The sequence below is a fragment of the Macadamia integrifolia genome, chromosome 12, assembly GCF_013358625.1.
Source record: "Macadamia integrifolia cultivar HAES 741 chromosome 12, SCU_Mint_v3, whole genome shotgun sequence".
In the NCBI taxonomy this organism is placed as follows: domain Eukaryota; kingdom Viridiplantae; phylum Streptophyta; class Magnoliopsida; order Proteales; family Proteaceae; genus Macadamia; species Macadamia integrifolia.
In genome coordinates, this window is record NC_056568.1 from 5,702,687 (window position 1) to 5,723,793 (window position 21,107).

The 21,107-nt window shown below is 37.8% G+C and overlaps 1 protein-coding gene across 8 annotated transcripts in view; it reads right to left on the reverse strand.

Annotated features, from left to right (window-relative positions):
- LOC122057070 (protein ENHANCED DISEASE RESISTANCE 2-like) overlaps nt 1-21,107 on the reverse strand; it is a 125,705-nt gene that overhangs the window by 29,153 nt on the left and 75,445 nt on the right. For 7 of the 8 annotated variants that reach the window (XR_006133447.1, XR_006133443.1, XR_006133442.1 and 4 more), the window contains 10 exons: nt 10,879-10,944; nt 10,472-10,578; nt 6,469-6,533; nt 6,260-6,376; nt 6,058-6,098; nt 5,851-5,951; nt 4,185-4,280; nt 1,413-1,477; nt 1,244-1,315; nt 966-1,121 (listed from right to left, as the gene is read on the reverse strand). Coding sequence is in view for 1 of the 8 variants with exons in the window: in XM_042619065.1 (XP_042474999.1) it covers nt 966-1,121; nt 1,244-1,315; nt 1,413-1,477; nt 4,185-4,280; nt 5,851-5,951; nt 6,058-6,098; nt 6,260-6,376; nt 6,469-6,533; nt 10,472-10,578; nt 10,879-10,944 (886 nt within the window). In the remaining 7 variants the exon portion in view is untranslated. The remainder of the gene's footprint in view (nt 1-965; nt 1,122-1,243; nt 1,316-1,412; nt 1,478-4,184; nt 4,281-5,850; nt 5,952-6,057; nt 6,099-6,259; nt 6,377-6,468; nt 6,534-10,471; nt 10,579-10,878; nt 10,945-21,107) is intronic. The other variant, XR_006133444.1, reaches the window with a different exon arrangement.

Genomic DNA, 21,107 nt, shown 5'->3' on the forward strand with positions numbered 1-21,107 from the left:
AACAGTAGAAGCTTTGGAGATGGGTTCAGATATCCCACACCTCAACTCCATTCAGGCACAAACTTTACAGGCTGAATTTCCTTAGGGTAGCAAACGTATTCCCAAATTTTCATGCTAAGAAGATAAGAAATAAGGGAATTCTATCAGCTCCAACTAAACCAAAAGATACCGTAAGTAGCAGGAAAGGAAGAAACAGTAACCAGAAGTGAAGAACACTAGGAATGGATGAAGAGAACAAAAAAGAACTAGCATAAGCAGTCAGAACCAGTAGAAAGGCGAAGATCACACCAAGACGAGTGAACCTGGTATGAATCGAAGGAGGAGAGACTGTACAACCAGCAGTCAAACCATGGCAACATCCACCAAACTTATTCAATCAAATTTCAATCTGCCCAATCGATGGGTTACCTTGCTATTAATAACTTTGTAAAAGATAGACGATAACTATAACTAGGATCTTTATGACAAACTAACTCAAAAGACTGAATGAATTCAAACTCTTGCCTCCTACTTGCTAACGACTATTAGAAAAAGATGAAAAAAGAAATTAATAAACATCAAATGACGTAAATAGCCCAAATAAAAGAAAAACTATCCTAGAAACCCTCCCCCCCCCCCTCTTATTGAACCACAAAACAAGGTTTGGACCCGGTTCTTCAGGGTCAGGGTTTCCAGCCTGGGTCAAACCCCAACCATTGAAGGACAACTGCATCACCATAAGATCTAAAGATTTTTCTAACTCACCTGAAAATCCAAATATTCTACCTTAGGAAATACTTAGAAAGAAATACTACATCTTTGTAGGTGGAAATAAACTCCAAAATTCCATGCCAATGTTATCAAGAGCTTACCAATGAATAAACCACATGACTAGATAGTTTCATAAATTGTAAACATGTGGATGCACAAAAGTTCCATAACCCTCAAAACTACAAAGAAAAGAGGAGGAGCACCAAACAACTTACCAGCCACGCTATTCAACATTTGAAGCAGACAATGTTGCTGAAATGAGGGAACATAACCCACACCCCAACCTTTAAGATCAATTTGCATAAGATGCTGCACCTTTGCTCGAGGCCTCCCATTGCGAGGTTTTAGAGGGGAAATGTTGTATCCACCACCTGCAAATATCATAATACACAATTTAGTTTGAATTAACTAAATAAGCCCATAAAAATTATTATTATAGTCTATAGATCAATAATCACAAGAATCCACAGAAAAAAATAAAAACAAAATATACTCTCAACATGGGCCCGCACAAATCCAGGCTGAGGACCACAATTCTCGTGCTCCCTAGAACGAAATAACACAACTGCACAATAACATCCATGCATCAACAATATAGCTCAGAACTGGAAATAGAGAAGTAATAATATGAATCAATTAAAAAGAGATACGAAAATGCTGACCATAACTTCCATCATCATTACGGCGCCAATATCGCACGTAGCAAAGGTCACGGGGCCAGACAACCCTAAAGAAAAAAAAGTAATGCGAGGACTCAGAATTTCAATGTCAGGAATATTTGCAATCAGACAAAAATAACTTTGGGACCAAAGCCCAAGAGCTCCCTTCCATTCTCTAAGATATTGGGCTCAAGTTTTGGTCCACATAAGCCCGTAAGTCATAATTACATAGTCTTTCAGCTAGCTGGGAATTCTTGTGATTCCAGCAAATTCCGGGGGCGTTATTAATTTTTTAGTCTTTATTTGTCGGCCCAATGACAGGTCATGTGGTTTATCTAAGGTTAGTCTAATTAAAGCTAGTATAGTCAGTGTCAGTTTTGAAATCCATTAGTAATGTGGGGCCGGTGGGCCCCAAGGAGACCCAACCTAGGTGGCTGTGGATCCACTTGAATAAAATAGCACAAATATCAATCGGATCACTTATTGGGCCCAACCAATCAACAAATAATGCAATTCTAATAATCATTGGCAATCTTGTGATAAACCAGAACTCTCAAGGGCTACCCAAAGGGATTTGAAGGGGATTACTATTTATTGTTTAGGGGCAAATTAGGAGTAGCAAACATCTTAGTGGCAGGGTGTAAATATAAGGGTAAGGGAGGGGTATTAATATGGGAGGAAATAAAGGACTGCCATAAAAGACAAAATAGAAAGACTCTTGACACAAAGGACAAGACCTAGAAGACCTTTTGACTTCCCACTTTAAAGAAGGCTTAAAGAATCGTGGGAAGGGGACTTCATCTTCAACCTCTAACCCTCAATGTTCTAGCGGTAAATGAGATCTATTTTTGAGGAAGAAATCTCATTTACTACAAATCAAATCAAGTTGGGGCTTTGAAGACTTAATCTCTCCCACTGAATCTCTAGCCTCTGTTATTTGCAGCCTCAACTATCGGTGAAATGGTGAGAAGAACTGTACTGCAACCACAGCTGGCGGTAGGGTAGGGAACAATTCTGAAACAGTGAAACTGATGTTTAACCTCAAGATGTGAAGGGGATTACAGGCCAAAGCTTGGGGATTTGAGCCACCCAGATGGGATCTCTTTTGCACCAAGGTTTCAGGCTGGATAGATCTGATGTTATCACCCAGATGAGAGGAGGAGGAAAAGAAGAATCGCAGGGGAGGTTCAGTACACCTCCTTGCTGGACAGCTCTGATCACAGGGGCAAAACCAGAAGAGAATAAAGAACAAGGGGGAGGAAAGAGGAGAATGTTCAGAACAGAGGTTGTTGGAAGAGAACCAGAAAAGAAGAATAAGAAGAAATAAAGAGGGAAAGAAGAAAGACAGCAGAGGAGGGGAGATAGAGGGAGACCGCAGGGAAGAACAAGAAGAAGAAGGAGAGAGGGGGAAGAGGGCAGCCACGTAGGAGGGGGGGTTTCACAATCACTTTCTTTTCTTCATTAATCAACTGCTCTTCCCATGAATTACATGTCCATTATATAATAAAATAAAATTAAAAACCTTCTAATTAAAAATCAAAAACTAAGATAGAAATAAAACCTCCTACACCTAAGCTAACAAAATAAAGAAACAACTAAGGACTCAAATAGGTAACAAATATTCTCAAATAAAAATAAAATCCTAAATATTCTATTAAACTAGGAATCCAAATTAGTAACTTGGAACCCAAATTGGATCTAGGTCTTGGTCCAGATTCTGGAGCAAGCTTGGGTCGATCCATCTGAGTGCTGCTGCATCAATTAGATATCTTAGTGGTTTATTTAAATATGTTAGAATTTGTTTGAAGTTTACTTAAAACTACTTCTCAATCATATATAAGGATGTAACTCCCACCCCCCCCCCCAAAAAAAAAATAAATAAATAACTTACATGGTTGAATGAAATTTTTATTTTGTGAAAAAATGTGAGCTGTGAGCTCTTTCCCTACCCCTCTCTTCTCCTCTTTTTCTTCTACATTATTAATCATGATTACAGTTCACAGTCCCCCAAACTATCCCCACAATACCTTGTTCTTCATCCTTTTCTGTTGGCTGCCGCTACTACTGAACAGGGTTATTCTGTTATCTGGTTTCTCTAACATACCCAACAGGGCAGTACCGTTATTTGCATTCTGTTAATAAGAAATCAACTTCTGACCTGCTTCTGTTATTCTTCTCTTGATATATCTCTCAAATTTCAAATGTGAAAACCTGATCTTCAGTTTTGTTCTCTGCAATAATTTAAATCTGATTCAGAACCTGTTATCAATCTCTCTAGTTTCATTCATTCTATTTCTCAGATCTGAAAATTAGTTAATAGTTATTATGTAATTTTTTATTCAAACCAGACCTGATTTTCTCCATTATTTTACAATTCTGTTTACTGATCAACTTGTTTTCATTATTTAGCTCTGCTAGTAGCCATCGCATATCACAGTAATTTGCATCAACTCCAAACACAAAAGCAATAAAAGAATCCATATTTTGATGGGTTTTGACCAGTCCACTTGCAATCAAAAGAAATCGAAACTCACACATGCACAAACACCCCCCCCCCAAAAAAAAAAATGAAGGAATCCATATTTTACTAAGTTTTAACCAAAAACTACTTTCTGTCGAACTGGTCAACTCAGGATCTTGACACCAAAGAGATCAACTACTGTTGAATCTATTGGCCGCATAAGAGCACCTCAGAACAACAATTCCTTTTTATCCAGATTATCAAGAAGTTCTGCTTCTACAGAGGTAGCAAATGAAAGGAAAGAGATATATTACATTGGGAACCAGTCCAGCTGCAGTCTGTGATAAAGTAATGCAGTATGTCCATCTACCTCCTCAACTAAGCTACCATATTGGAAGCTGCAATCCCACCTACAAAAGAAAGAACCAAGAATAAAACAAAAGCAAATATAAATAATTCAACATGATAAAGTTTATTTAACTTCATCTCCGGGGAAAAACATGCAGCTCTACTTAATTATTTAACCTTCCAGGGTATTTGGTTTCTCCAATGAACAGGTCTTGCTGGTTTGCCACATGAGATTATAAACTATAGATTTCAATACTGATCCACTTTTATTATCATTGTCCACCTTATACCAATGTTTATAGTCTCTATTTCTTTAGCTTCATTACCCTTCCATCTAGTCTCTTGTATACAAGCTATGTTTAATGGGAAGAATTCATTACTTTACTTTAAGGGCTCAGTTAATGGCTTGGGACTGGCTACTGATCTTGATGCTGCCAATGAGAGAGATCCCTTTTCAAGTTCTCTTAGCCCTTCTCCTCTTTCGGTCTGTCCTACAAGTGGCCAGATCAACTTAAGGCATGCCGGTGTCTACGGGTTGTTCCACCCCTACCTGGCCCAGTTTGTGTTGGTATATATTGATGACATTGTGGTCTATAGTGGAACGCTTGAAGAGCACGTGGAGCACTTACGAGCCGTCTTTCAGATATTATGTGACAACCAGTTTGATGTCAAGAAAGAGAAGTGCTTTGTTGCTCAACAAGAAGTCTTTTTCCTTGGACATCGGATCAAGGGAAGGACCATTTGCATGGACAATGATTAATTCTTCTTCTCATTATGTCTATCAATCCCAAAATCTTCCCCATTAAAGTTCATATGTTCCACGATGTTAATCTAATCCTACACTTTTGGACTAGCTTTTTTTCCCTACACTCGTCCATCATGTGAGAACCCTTTCCTACTTGTCACCACAACCTGGTGCCGAAGCGGATTGTCACTTGACCCTAGCCAACCCTTGCTCACATTCCACAACACCCAGTTCATAGCGAAACACGTCACTTACAGGGAATGCCCTAGCCTAAGGTCGAAAATTATACTTCCAGAATTTCTACCCAAAAAAAAAAAAAAAAGCAATTATACTTCTAGAATCCATGCAAAAGGGTATGGCTAAAGTTTTTGCAGTGCTGGCTGCCAACTTGGCGCACCGACCCTCCTTTATTCTCATTATATGCATCATCCCTTTTAATTGGGCCATCATCCACTTCAAATAGAAAGAATCCTCTGTACCACAGTAATAATGGAAAAAAGTCTTCTAACTAAAGGTGAGCCAACAGATCACTTGTGTGGGAGGTCCTCTTCAAATTGCTACTTTTCTTTGCTTACCTCTTTCTTTACTAGGGATTTGTGCAATCCCCAGACCCCCGCCCCCCCCCCAAGAAAAGAAGAAAAAAATGCTTCCAACTAATAGAAGAATTCTATTAATATTCAACTTAACTTTACACAGAAAAAGAAAACCACTTTCCAAATATTCCCAGGATTAAAAATCATATTCCTGGAAGAAGTTGTTGGTAAATATAATCCGTCACAACCAGTCAACTTTTGTGAAGGAAAATATAATTATTAACCCAACGCCCCCCCACCACAGGGGGAAAGAAAAATTTATAAATATATGCAATGAAGGGGGAATAAACCTACTCAAACCGAGTTCCATCCATGTTCATTACAAGCTCAAAAATTTCTTCACAGGTAGCCTCCACCACACCTTCAGCCTTCATTGCTCTACTACAGCTCCTTGGCTGCAAATGGCATATTATAGATGATGCAACTGACTTGAAAATTTCCAGTACAAACTAAGCCATAAAAAAATATTAGCCAGGGAATAAAACTGCTCACAATACATACAAGATAATCAACTTCAAGAAGCTCTTCAAAAATGCGAAGGCCTGCAAATTTCCATACCAAGAGATTATTAATGATTCATGACACAATTTTACCATAGAAAAGACAAACCATCAGCCCTTTGCATAGTTCATCTTCATCATCATGCCTTTGAGTGGAAATTTTTTTTTTTTTTTTTTTTTTTAAACATTTCATAGAAACTTGCCATTCTGGCATTGGACAAGACGCCAATGTTTTCTAGAGAAGACTTGATTACTATTGTCCTGGTTTGACAATTCCGATTCAAAATCCTGGGTCCAGTCAAGTATTGAGTCAGGAGGCCCTGCAAGTTGGACAGGATAGTTATATTCGAATCAAAATATTACCAAACAATTTGCAGCTTAAGAAACCAATCAAGATTAGATACAGCTGCACCATTTCCAATTGTCGTTCTCCGTAGTAATGTTGGCTGGTTCTCTTCATCTTCATGTGCACTACACCTAAAAGAAAAAGTTAGAAGAAAGGGAAGAACAACATCTAAACATTTTCTTATCTGGTGACCAAATGGCACAACATCCAAACATTTTCTTATCCAGTGACTATTAACATTGGCAAATAGAAAGACACTGTTGATACATCTTAGCTTCAGAAGAAGAGGAGTTTTTTATTCTGGGTCAAAATATTGTATTAAAGGAATATCTGGGTCAAATACTGTATTAAAGGAATAAAAAAATAAAATAAAAAATAAAAAACTACCAACATATTATTTTGATGCACCGTCTCCTTCCTTGAATAAGGGTTCTATATGACAGTTGGACAAGGCCCAACTTACATGGAGGCAAATAAAAAGCAATGACAAATGATGCTCCTGCATTATCTCCAGAATTGAAAGCCCACCAAGCTACTTGAGAAAAGCCCTTTCATACAATTTATAAGCTGGCTTAGAATACACTTAAAAGTCATATTCTACCCATATTTCCAAATACTCTATAGAAGCATGAGGAAATAAACTGCAAAATTTCTTTTCCCCGTCCTTAAAGTCCTTCCAGCAGAACCAAAGACTCTTCAAGTCCTTTGGCAATGGTCAGGCAATGTTGATTGCTTGAAACAACGGCCCCTAACTTCAAAAGACTACTGACTGTGTAAAAGTGGATGAAATGGTGTCGCAGCAATACTTAAAAATAAGAAAACAAGGTTTGAGATTTCAACAGGACAGTTCATTTAACCCCAGTCAAATAAAAAATATCTCGAAATTGGTTAAATTGAATCTAAGTTTGGTCAAAAATATTTAAAAAGTAAGGGAAATTCTTTGCATGCTATAAATGAAACTTTAGGCCCCGCTTATTTAAATTCAATGTTAAAGAAAAAATAGTATTTTTTTTTTGCAACCTTTGTTGCTTGTGTATTGTGTAAGTATTGTGTCTTGGACCCATGGTTCATATTTCAACCAAAATAACTCGGTTTCGCAACGAAACCTGGACTTGAAATGGTAGTGGAGCAAGTTTCGGTCAAAACCTTGGTTTCAACCCAAGCTTTAAAGTCACATGTCTCCCACGAAACCTTGTCTGTTTCGATAGGTTTCAACACACAACACGAATATCTCGCTTGAAACTTGGAAGTAGATTTGTTTCAAATAATAATTACACAGTCATTTGCTTAAGATATTATTCATAAATAAGAAAACACCACCAAAATGAATCCAATAAAAATAGTTAAAAATCAAATTCCAAAAGGATAAAAGTCAACCCCCCCCCCCCCAAAATTCAAGGACAAAAACTGAATTTTCGGTTGTAGGGGTAATTTTCAACTTCTAAATGTTAAGATTTGTCTCAAATCTAAAAATTCTATAAATCTTATCATGATAGACCATCATTAAAAACAAAAAGAGTGGTAAATAATGTTTTGTGTTGATATCTAAAAATTTAGTTCTATTCATAGAAATTTTAACAGCATTTGCGCATTCCAAATAAGGTTTGACTGGAACACAACTCCTTCAATATATCATGTATGTTTGTTTTTCCATTCTAATATATGTTTTGATTCACTAGCTTATTTACATTTCCAGTAGCTAAATTATATGTAGACATAGAGTTTATAATAAAGCTAATGTACAGCTTCATTCAGCATACACGAACAAACTTGTCAAAACCACAAGTACCATTTTGGGTTTTGTTAGTGAAACTAATTCATGGATTAGGTTTAAAATGTCAAAAAATAGGCAGTACTAAAAAATCAGGACTAAAACCCATTTTCTTGGCCTAAAACCAAGGTTCAAGTTGGCCCAGAAAATATACCAGGTTTCAACCGAGTTTTTGGCCAAGGTCAAAACCGAGATGCCAATCCTTGCTTGGACCTAGAGGCGGCTAAACCCTACACAAACATGACATGATAGTTCTGTGTTCAGATTGAGGGTTTCAGAGGTTCGGGTAAGATTCAGGTTGAACCCGAATGACATAGAAAAAATTTCAGGTCATGTTCAGGTTCACCTGCAGTGACAGAAATAACCTGAAAAATATATTTAATTCCATTTTGTTATGGTTTGAAACTTCCAACTCCACAATTAATGATGATCAAAATTCCTACACCTTTTAGAATCACCTTGGAGTCAGAGGCTATGCCTCACAAATCAGACATCCTCAACGTTTTTTGGTGCCCTTCGATGAATAGTACACCCCAATTTCAAAGACCAGGTTGTCAACCCCTGTGACGAATGGTTATTTCAAAGTGTCATTCATTGTCATAGGCAACCTCACTTCCCTTTCTGACCTCATTCACGCACTATTAGAAGTTTTTTTGATGGCCCTCCGTTCGTGTGATCTGCTTTAGTCTTTGGAATTCGAGTTTAGTCCTAGACTACTCTAGGGATCATAAGTCATCTACATGCCTCCTAGTATGAGAATTAAACTCTTAATGTACATATATTTATAAGGGGAAGGGCTGTGTGCACTGTCGTGCACCATGCATGGCCATTACAACCTTTTTCCTATTTATACAGAATTTAATCCTACTTTTTATATGGACTAACCTTTAAAATCTAGTTTCTACAAAACTGTGAGCAAAATCTGCTGATCCACCACATCGCCACCCCTACTTTTCTAATAGAAGGGTTGAAGTCATGACCGGTTGTGAGGCATGTTCCTTGCTAACTAAGCTACCCCAAGAGGTGAGAAGCCCGTTCAATTTCGACATTGATATTGCATCCACTCTTGCTCTTTAATGAGCACATGGTTAATTTGATGGGCAAAGCAGTAAGTTCATGTTAAAAATAAAACACCCCCTCCTTCTCCTGATGGTCTCACCACCACCCTCTCCCAAAAAAATATAAATAATCTATATTCAGAAACTGAACTACCAAATGGATTTCTTATTCTTGAAATATTTCAGATTGATGCAACCAAACAACTCCAATTCCTTGACCAAAAATCTATTTGTTGACTACTTAATGAAAATTAATCCAAAATTGAAATAAAAATCATACCAAATCAGGCCTTAGTATATTTTCTCACAATGTTTTGATCATTTTGACCTGAATCCCAACATCTTGATAATTCTGTTTCATTTATTTCAGCAAAATATTATATTCTCTAAATTTATACCTGGCTCTTATGATGCATTCCACTCGAAATTTCAAACACTAGAAGAAACAAGCATTGGGTGAAATTGGACACAAATGATCAAGACCTCTATGGTCATTTTTTTTTTCCCCAAAGGGAACACTATACCTTAGAAGTCCAAATCTTGTCATAAGAAGATTCACAACCTCCTGGTTTCGCATAAGAAACTGAGAATTTACCAGATCCTTCCCATCTCCATACTTCCCTGTTCTCTACTTCTCTTTAACAGTTTTCATCGTGAATGAATGATTGAAGAAAACTTGCCCTTTCATGCTCCTCTCCATCGCTCTATCTCCTTAAGCTATGAGTCAAAGCAATCCACCCAGGGCTGTCATACTTATATAGTTATATCACCTAAAGAATATTAAATTTTCTGCAATATAGTAAATTTCAGGAAACTAGTGCAACAAAAATTGATCACCACACCCATAATCCTTCCAAAACAGCATTCTCTTATTGCTGTCAATGAAAATCCACCTCGCGTTCACAACAGATCTCCAAAAACTAGTGCCATAGCTTAATGAATTTTTTTTTTTTTTTTTTTTGTCCAGGGTTTACTTACCATATCTTATCTAGACTTTCCTTATAGCTTAATAAAATCTGTATTTGTTGTCCAGCTATTTTCATATGGAGAAAACTTGCATCAGTTTACAAAGCTATTTACACAAGCAATCTACTCAAAACTCATTGTCTAGCAGCATTCCATAAGCATGTTAACATGAATTCAAATTGTGAACATTTGGAAAGGAATGAAAGCAAATTTTAAGAAAGCTCATAAAATATTTAAATAATATCACAGGAATAAGATATGAATAACTACTTACTGGCTTTCCCGGTCTGATGAGGAAGCAGCCCTCCCACTATCCATACTAGATTTATATTCAAATGAAACAAAAGGTTTGTTACCATTGGCAATCAGAGACTCCTGATGCTGCAATATAGGGTTACCTAATTAGCTTCCAAAAATCAATGCTTTTTGTCCAGTTAAAAAGGTGAAACATCAAATTGGGCTAAAAAAGAAATTGTATTGAAATATTGTAGCCCAAAGGCAAAGACAAGGGCATGGCTAATACGACAAGTATATCAATAGCTGATGATTTAGAGCATAATGGGAAAAACCATTCCAGAAGAGAAAATCCTAGATAAGTATCACTTCATAATTCACCCATTGTCATTGCCCAAGAAGAAGCAACAAGATGATAAACTTGATAAATGTTGAAGAACAGCAGACCTGATCAATGACGAGCTCAATTTTTTCCTTCCAGATCAGTGCTTCCTGGATGTTGAATGCTGCCATCTGGAATAAGAAAAAGGCCCAAGTAGAAATTTTCCACAACATAAGAAAGCAATGCAAGTCAAGCCAACATCACACAAACCCATGCAAGATAAATGACAATGACATTTCAGAAAGGAAGATTCAGAAAGGTAGTCAATAATGAATTTAATGAACAACATTTCCCTCATAGAATTTGTAGAAGAAAATAAGCAGAGGCATATAACTTAAAGTTGAGCCACATTGAACAAATGCTCAATGCATTTTGCATGTCATGTTTGACTGTTACAGTTTGGTTATTCAAGGCATGCTAATATGGTCACCATCCTTTCTAATCACACATTACTAACATTTGCAAGCCTAATTCTGCAGTACATTATCATCAGACTGATGCCAGGTCAGGTGGCTGAACCAGTTGTACTCCCAACATCCATGAAATTTGGCTATTGTAAACTTCAACTAATTCATGTAAGAACCAGGATTATTAATTTGGAAAGTGACGCAGTGACTAAGAGGAGGAGAAGGGACAGACATCCCTTATTCCTAGCTTCACTGGGACTCTTAGGCAGACAGTACTGAGATATAGTTTTGTGTTCCCTTTTTTTTTTTCATACTAATTTGGAGACCAAGAGTTACTAGGAAAATTGCTGAGTTTAATCCTCCAATCTATGTCATGAAATTTGTCCTAGGTTGAGTGGGAGTCAGTTACAGGCCTGGTTTTCTTTTCAAGCTAGTTTAGGAAAATTAATAAGTCAATATAAATTCCCTCTTAGTATTCCCCTTTGTTTCAGCTAATTCTCAGGTCAGTTCTCTTTTACTTATAAGAGTTGGCAGATACCTCTTTTTAGGCCTATTTTCTATCATTTTCACCACACCCCGCAGGGACGGGAGCCTCGTGCACAGGGTACACCTTTTTTTTTCTATAACTTTCACCATGCCACTAACTCTCTCATTACTGCTCTGTTACTTCTCAAATTTTAAGTTACTGCTTCTGTTATCATTACCTCTGAAATTCCATCATTAGCTCTTGAATTATTTGCTTACTTTCTTCCTTTCTTTATATCTGCCCTCATTTTTTTAAAACCTTTTAACGCAGATCAAATAATGGATCTGCAAGTGATAGGCTCACTTAGGCTATCTTTGGTATCATTTATGTTTTTGTTTATGACATATTTATAAAAAATCATTAATGAAAATCATTTTTTATCTAAACATAAAAATCATTTGCTAACTACTAAACATAATGGATCATAGAATGAGAATAGGTTTGGTATGCCTTCATGGAGAATATTTTTTTTTTTAAGAAATGAGCCCAAACCAAGAAAGCCCAAATACAGTTTAAATGGTGGATTAAGAGATGCCCCCTTCACCATCCTCCTACCCAATTCCTTTTAATTTCTTTTTCTCCTTCTTAAAGGGACAAGTTTGTGCTTGTTAATTCTTTCATCCACTGGATTTAATAACTTTTCAGCTATTTTCACAGCTGCATTCAGTGATCTCTGATTACCTGCCTCTACCAACACATGCAAATCATCATTATCTATGGGATCAAGCTTCTGATGTCCCTCTTTTTCATAGCAGAGCCTTTACCTCTTATTACAATCCCCGCCCTAGTTTCTTTCTCCATTCTCTTCTGGGTGTTTTGATGCAGATCCATCACCGAAATTGGCTTGTTTTAGTAGGAATAAGACTAGGGTTGGGTTACATACATGTCGGGCCTTTGGTCCCTAGGGTTTTTAATGTAATATGCCACTTTAATGGGCCTAAACCATAGGCAGTAAGTCTGCATACGGGATTTCCCTTATCAAGTAGTTTATTTCTTTAGCTATTAGTTAGTGAAATCCACATTAACATAGACTAGTAGAATCCAAATCAGTATAGGCTATCTTAAGTGAGTTTGGTTATGGGATCTCCCATTCCAACTCTTATCTTTATTTAATTTCATATCAAACTTAAGCCATAGGAATGTTGGACTTAAAGATTGACTATATTTTGAGGTAGTTTCTCTCTGACTCTGCTAGCCTTCTCTTCTTCTCTTCTTTTATTTTTCTAATCTTCTTCCTTGCCTCTAGTTTGTTCGACTCTTTTTTTTTCCCCTTTTTCTGCTACTATTCAGTCCCTGACTCTCTGCTAGTCTTCTCTTCTTCTATTCTTCTAATCTTTTTCTTCCTCTTCCTTGCCTCTGCCCTCTGGTTTGTTCGACTCTTCTTCACCTCTTGTTTTTTCCCTATTCAACAATGTTGGATTAGAAGAGAAGGTCACACACACACACACACAGAGATACTGGAGCATCAGATATTCAGATCGAAATTCACTTGCATGAAGGATGCGGTCCCAATACTCCTAAAATCCCATTAATCGATCAATGACCAGAGCTGGGATTGCGGGGCACCACCTTAGAATAGATGTAACATGCATGAATTTAAGAAAATAACAAGTAGCATACTAAATAACTTAGAAAACTATGGAAAATAAAAAATAACACATTGGCGATTTAACCGCCATGACAATGCCAAAACGGGCGATTCATCGCCAAATCGATTAGCCACCCCTCCACCGCCTGGGATCGCCATGACGCCGTGACAACTATGGTGTTAGATTCTAAGTAGAAGTCTAGTTATTCTCTCTTTAAATACTTGCGTATACTCAATGTTAGAGGAGGTGAATTATTTGAATGAGAATTAGTTTGATTTGTGCTTGTGAGCATGTGTGCTTCCCCTTTCCCCCCCTGCTATTCTGATTTTCCCTTTCTTCCCTAAGGCTTTTCCATCAACTTGGTATCAGAGCCGAAGGATCCCCATCCCGCCATCTCTCTTCTTCCCTTCCCATTCCCTGTTTTGGTTCTACCGAGACCGAAAACAGAAAAAAAAAAAAAAAAAAAAAAAAAAAAAAAAAGAACAAAGAAGTTCTTCGACATCTTCCACTGTTTTAGGGTTTGTCGAGTGAAAAAAAAAAAAAAGTAGCGCAAGAAAGGGACAAAGAAGAAGAGGAAAAAAAAAAAAAACACAGATGAAGGAGAGAAGAAAGAACAGAAGAAGAAGCAGAGCAGACAAGGGGAGAGGAGAAGACAGGAAGAGAGAGAGGCGGCGACATAACTGGTTCCCGACTTCTCCCATCGCTGCTGGTTTCGTCTCCAAGGAGGAGAAGGATCCCTTGGTTGGTAAAACCACCCCACAATCCCTAATTCATCTCCTTTCTTTTATTATCTTGTTATTTCCTGAAATACCCCTCCCTTCCTCCATTATCTCTTTTTGTCCTATTTTTTAGTCACTTCCAAGTATACCCTTAAGAGCATACATGATATTATTCCTTTGGGTTTAATTGAACTTCCAATATTTACAATTTCACCATTCCTGCAAAAAAAAGTTATTTACCATTCTGCCATTGCTCTTTAAACCTCTTTTATTTACTATTTTGCCATCATATTAGAGTGTAATCTTGCCTATCTCCACCATGGTAGCCAATAGTGAAGTTATTCAACAGCTGAACTCCTATAAGGGGGAAACTGATGCAAAAATTGATGCTCTCACTACCGTTGTCACTTCCCTTAAAACAATGATGGAATCTATGCAAATTTCTATTGATCGTTTGGTGGCAGCAGATAAAGGGAAGAGTCCCATACTCCCATTCGATATGGGGATTCTTCCAACACCACTCCACAGGATCCGTCAGTACCACTACCACCACCACCGCCGCCACCACCACCTCCATCACCATATGGAACGGGTAGATATGATGATGGAATGAAAAGAGCAACAAAATTCGATGTACTTGATTTTTATGAAGACAACAATCCAGAACCGTGCCTTGACTAGATTCACAGCTTAGAGACATTCTTCAGATGGTACGTGTTGATAGAGGCCCGAAAGATCCTATTTGCAGAGGCTAAACTGAAAGGTGCGGCCCGAGTCTGGTGGGTCAAGCAACAGCAACAGAACCGAACCCGAGGCATTGGTTTAGTCACTACTTGGGCTGAAATGCATCAAGTCATTAACCGGAGATTCTTGCCTTCTGATTACAACCAATGCATGCATCTCAGGTTTGCACAGTTGAAACAGGAGAATTTGACCATTGAAGAATATGTTACTAGATTTTATTATTTTGCCACTCGTTTTGATTTTGAATGGGATGAAAAAGTATTGGTGGCACAATTCCACAATGGTTTGCACCTCAACTTAGTGTTACCCTTGCATCTAGCCGACTGCCTACAATAGAAGATGTACAAGTAGCATATCAAGTTGAGGAAAGTCTGAAACGCCCATACAATCGGAGGCCATTTACAGATGCTGTTCTTAGGGGTCCTAGTTCTATTAAGCCACAGTCATTTCCATAGGAAAAGTCAATTAGCAAAACACAGGCTAGTGCTTCATCTATGTCATCTTCACGACCTAGCTGGCCGTATTCTCCACCTCAATGTTATTCAAAAATGTCATCGTCACGGCCTAATCGTCCATACTGCCCACCTCAACGTGATTATGACAAGAATTCAATATTTCCAAAAGAGGTTATTCAATGTTTCACATGCAAGGGGTATGGTAATCGAGCTAATCAATGTCCTAACTGGCTTTTAGCGTACATCAACAAGGACAATTTCATACCATATGTACCAGAAGAGCAACCGAAAACATGAATAGTAAATCTAGAGGCTGAATGTGATCATGAGCCTAATAAAATTAATGATGGTGACAATGATGGTGAGCCTCAACCGTTTTATGTGATCCGTCCTCTTCTGACTACACAGACGATACAATGATGAAAACAAATCAATTGATGTTGTTTTTGGCTACCTAAGACATGAACTTAGTGATCAAGCTTTGGTGCACACAGGGGCACCTATCTCTATTGTGGATTTGGTAAATGAAAGATAGCTAGGATTTGCAGGGGTGACAAATAGCCCAAGGGAAATATATGAGATATATTGGAACCCCCCTCAGGTCGGTTGGTTAAAGTTAAACACGGATGGTTGCTCAATAGGCAACCCAAGGAAGCCAGGAGCAGGGGGTGTTTTCAGAAATGAAAAGGCCGAATCCAACAAGGTAAGTGTAGCCTTATCTGCATCAACTCTCCTCCTTTGAAAAGATCTCAACTCCGTCGAGTTTGGATGATGTCCAAGAATGCTGTCAAAGTCGATGCGCTTGAGGAGAAAAGTACCAACTATCCTCTTGAGTTTGAGAGGGGGAAGATCTTTTGCTGGAGGAAACTTTATCTCATGGCCATCATGCTGAAAAGAGTGTGTATTTTCATATTCACAGTGCTTGGCTTTCTTGTCGAACAACCATGGGCGCCCTAGAAGTACGTGACAAACTTTCAGAGGGAGAACATCACATTGCACTTGATTAATCAGTCCACACTGGAATATGTGAGCAAACACCTTTCATTAATTTTCAAATTATTGTTGTTCACCCACCTAACCTTATAGGGATTCGGATGGGGCTCCGTTTTTAGACCCAACTTGCGAACAACATCTTCAGCAACAACAACATGACCGGATTTGGAAGCCAAAAAGAACTGGTCCAACCCAGCATTTTAGTCCAACAAGGGTTGGAAGTAGTTTAGTTTAATACTATGCCTTTTACTTTATCATGTTTGTTTTAGAATAGGATACGTAGGAGATAGAGAAGTAGGAGTCAGTTTCAATGTTACAAGTCTAGGTAGGAGTCCTGTTATTCTCTCTTTAAATACTTGCATATACTCAATGTTAGAGGAGGTGAATTATTTGAATGAGAATTAGTTTGATTTGTGCTTGTGGGCATGTGTGCTTCCCCTTCCCCCCTGCTATTCTGATTTTCCCTTTCTTCCCTAAGGCTTCTCCATCACCCTATCGTAGATACATATTTCAACATTCCCCCTCAAGCTGAAGTATACATGTCTCAAAGATGCTCCAGCTTGGACCAATAAGAATAGAAAATCAAATGCAACACCAGTGTTCTAGACTCCAATGAGTAGTGAGAACTTCAATCAACCAACATAAAACCAATAGCAATATCACTCAGACAAACCAATCATCAGCAACATCAGTAGATAAAAATATTTGTGTCGATCTATCAGCAACGAACAAAATGGACGGTAGATAATCACCAACATGTGCAGTACTTGATCTTCAAGAGGAGACTTGTTCTTCAATGTCTAAGGAAGACTCAATCTCCAAAACGAAGAATCAAAAAATCGCAGAAATGGTAGATGTCATCAACTGCAATCCAAAATACCATAGCAGCAAGACAGGTTGCAATGACAGATGCTCTCCTATAATGATGGAACTTGATTTTCAATAGGGGAAGAACTCGATCTTCAAAAAAAGGAATCAATTCAATCACACAAGGTAGACAACCAGTCTTCAAAAAACACCATATCATGCTCTAAAAGATGTAAAGATGAAGGGCAGCATCTTAGATCCTCAAGAGATCACCTCATCTTAAGCTATCACTTCATTAATGTTGCCTTCAAAAGGTAAAATCATTACTGAAGACACGAGCTGATAAATAATATTCACTAACAAAAATCTCCCATTGACGAATTGTGCAGAGCAGATAAAAATCTCCAATCTCCCCCTCACGTGTAGCATTGCTCGGAACAAATAATTCTAATAATCAACATTCTGAATAAACTCTTAACTAAGAGTATAAAATAATGTCTAATCTCCCCCTCACAGCAGCAAGGCTGAACAAACAATCTCCAATTACTATGGCATGCCAATACTAGTGCCAAAAACACTGTCAATCCCAAAGATGTGATTTTGGGCCCACCAAAGCAATAATATGGCACACACATATATATACCTAATGTAAATTTTGTAATTACATCATGCAATCCCCAATTAATGATAAACCTAGGTCAAAATACTCAATTGGGTTTGGTAGACCCATCCAAGTTCATAATAGGCAATAACAAGGAGTAATGGCAGAACCGTAATTAGCCAAAATATTTCATGGGGTTATTGGTAAATAAAGGAGAGATGACACCATAATAATTAAATGGAAGTTTAGAGGGATGGCAGAATGGGAATTAAGTTGAAAGCTACACAAGAGTGGCATCAATGTAAATATTGAAAATTCAAGTAAGAACTCTCAAAGATATAACATGTATGGGTAATGGATAATCTTGGAAACAAGGTTAAAATAGGGACAAAATGGAAGGGAAAAAAAGATTGGATGTGGAGGACTTTCCTGTAATTATATCTTAGCAATGGAATGACTATTAAAAAAAAAGAAAACTAGAGTGGGTTTTTAAATTATATCAATAAGTGAGGGGTTTACTTGCAACTAGATCCTTGGTTTTCCACATAACCCCAGTTAGAACATGTGGTCCTTAAATGTTAAGCGCATAAATGGCCAAAAATCATAACACACAAATGGCTCCTGATCCTATTATGATTTTTGTGTTATTCCAATTTATTTTAAATAAAAACAAGGTCCATAAATGATACCAAATACCTGCGAAAATGAAAATATATCAGAAAATAAAATAAAAAACAAAAATAATAACAAAGATAGCCTTAAGGATTGGAGGAAGAAGATTCTAATTTGAAGGCTAGATATGGGTCAGATCTGATCTCATATCTAATGGTCAGATTCTGATTTAATACTAACAGATTTCAAAATTAAATTTCAGGATAGAGACAGAAATGAGATATCCCAAAAATATAGAAATTGGTGAGGTGTGAAAGTGGAAAAAGAAAGTACCTATCAATGGATAAAGGATACAAATATGGGAGGAAAAAGAGAACTTGATATCAGGAATCGATTAAAGACAAGGAAGAAAGAGAGACAATCAGATCTAATAAAAGAATCGATCGCAAAAACAGAAAACTAAGGAGATAAAATAAAAAGGAAAGAGAATACCGAAAGAAGAGAGAAAAAATACCAAGTCGCAAGGGAGAGAAGATGCAATTGAGAGCCAAAGTGAGAATTGTTACAACCGCTTATCCCAAAGGCTCGAGCTATTAAGTAAAGCTAGAACAATGTACATCAACACACGTGCAAGCCACCACCCCCTGCCCCCCCCCACACACACACACAGCTCTACACATGACACCAAAACGTGGCACCAATTGATATAGATACGCACCCATGGAGCTATCCATACACATCTGGGTATCCAGCGAGAGATGAGCCAGATCCATATTGAGTCATTAGTCTAGTAGGATTTTAGTAGTTTATTTTATTTAGGAGACTAATATCTTTAGTTTATTTTATTCTGTTTATTTTTGAGAAGTATGCAACGTAGGACATAGTTAGAGTTGGTTTAGGATTTCTTTTCCTTTTGAGTCAGTTTCCTTTTAGGATTTCTTTCCATGTTAGAGTTTTTCAATTTCCTATGTATATACTTGCAATCAATTGAGAAAGACAGATTGAAGAAAATATGAATTAAGTGTCTGAGAGCCTACGGGCTTGTGTGCGATTCTCCTCCCCCCCTTTTCTCAGCGCGATTTCTCCTCTCCCCTGCAACTCTGAGACCCCTCTCAGGGATTTCTTCCCTACCCCTACCGGCCCTCCATCAATTGGTATCAGAGCCTTCGAAGACGCAACCTCACCGCTGATCATCGAGACATCTTCCTCTTCCGTCACCAACGTCCTCTGGTTCCATCGTAGGTCTCTTTGAGACATATTTTGTTGGTTTACGGTACCTTACCAAATCCCAATCGATTTTATTCTTTCTATTTTCTATTTTCTCTTTTCCTTATTACCCCTCTTTAATTATTTTTTGTTATTTCCCATACTACCCTTCCCATCATCAATTATCCCTTTCTATCCTATATTCTGTCTCAATTCCAAGTGTACCCCTACCTCCTACACGTGATATCCTTCGTGGTTTAAATTGAACTTCAAAATATTTACACTTTTGCCACCCTGTTCTAAACTTCCATTTAATAACTCTTTTGGCATTCACCCTTTGTTTTAAGTGTTCTCTTGCCATAGTGGATGCATAAAAAATTCTGAATACAAACCTAGACAATGGATCTCAATCTTTTATTGGATATCCGTCAACAAATGCAATTGATAATAGAGAAGCTCGATGAGGCTCAACAACATTGCATGGACATCAAAACCCTGACACACTCTACCTTCAACTATGTGATCTCAGTCGTTGAACAACTGGTAGACGAACCAGAAGATGAATCACCGGTGGTAGAAGATGAGATGACACCATTGGAATTCGAAGATCAACTTGTGGAAAATTTTAAATCGGTTGATCTCTTCAGTGAACCGATCGATTTTATTTTCCTGAGTCACTACTTCACCAACGAACTTCGCGTCGTGGATTTCATATCATTCGATCTTGGTTTCGATGGTGATTTCATACAGGCAAGGATGGATGTTGCTCAATTGGTCTTGATTCTCCAGTTCTACAAAACTCGTGGACAAGTTTTTCTCAACATCAGGGGAATTGATGTAGATACGCACCCATGGAAGGATCCATACCCATCTGGGAATCCAGCGAGAGTGAGCCGGATCCATATTAAGTCCTTAGTCTGGTAAGATTTTAGTAGTTTATTTTATTTAGGAGACTAATATCTTTAGTTTATTTTATTCTGTTTATTTTTGAGAAGTATGCAACGTAGGACATAGAGTTGGTTTAGAATTTCTTTCCATGTTAGAGTTTTTCAATTGCCTATGTATATGCTTGTTGATGCAGATACGGCTGCCCTTTCTTGGTTGGACCAGCTTTGGAAGCCAAGAGCCAAGAAGAACCGGTCCAGCCCAGGGTTTTGGTCCAACAAGGGTTGGAAATAAAATTAGTAGTTTACCTAGTATTTTATTTCATGCTTTTAGTTTCCAAACTTGAACGTAGGAGTAGGATTTATTTCCTTACTTTGGTTTCCTTTTATAGTTGTTTCCTAGTTTAGGCTAGTTTCCATTCCAGTTAGGTTTCTAATTTCATGTTCCTATTTTCCTATATATTAGTTATAATCGATTGAAGTTTTAGAGAGCAATTTGATTATTGAATGAATGTGTGAGTGTGATCCTCCTTTTCCCGCTCTCTACTCTGATTTCCCCTCCCTTCCCTAAGGGTTCTCCATCAACTTGGTATCAGAACCGAAGGATCCTATTCTTTCCCCATCTTTCTTCGTCCCTCCCCATTCTCTGTGTCGAATTCCGCCGATTCTGAGAACAAAAAAAAAATCCCAAACCCTCCCTGCCCTCCGCCTTCTCTATTCCTTCCGGCAGCAGCCAGAAAAAAAAAAACTC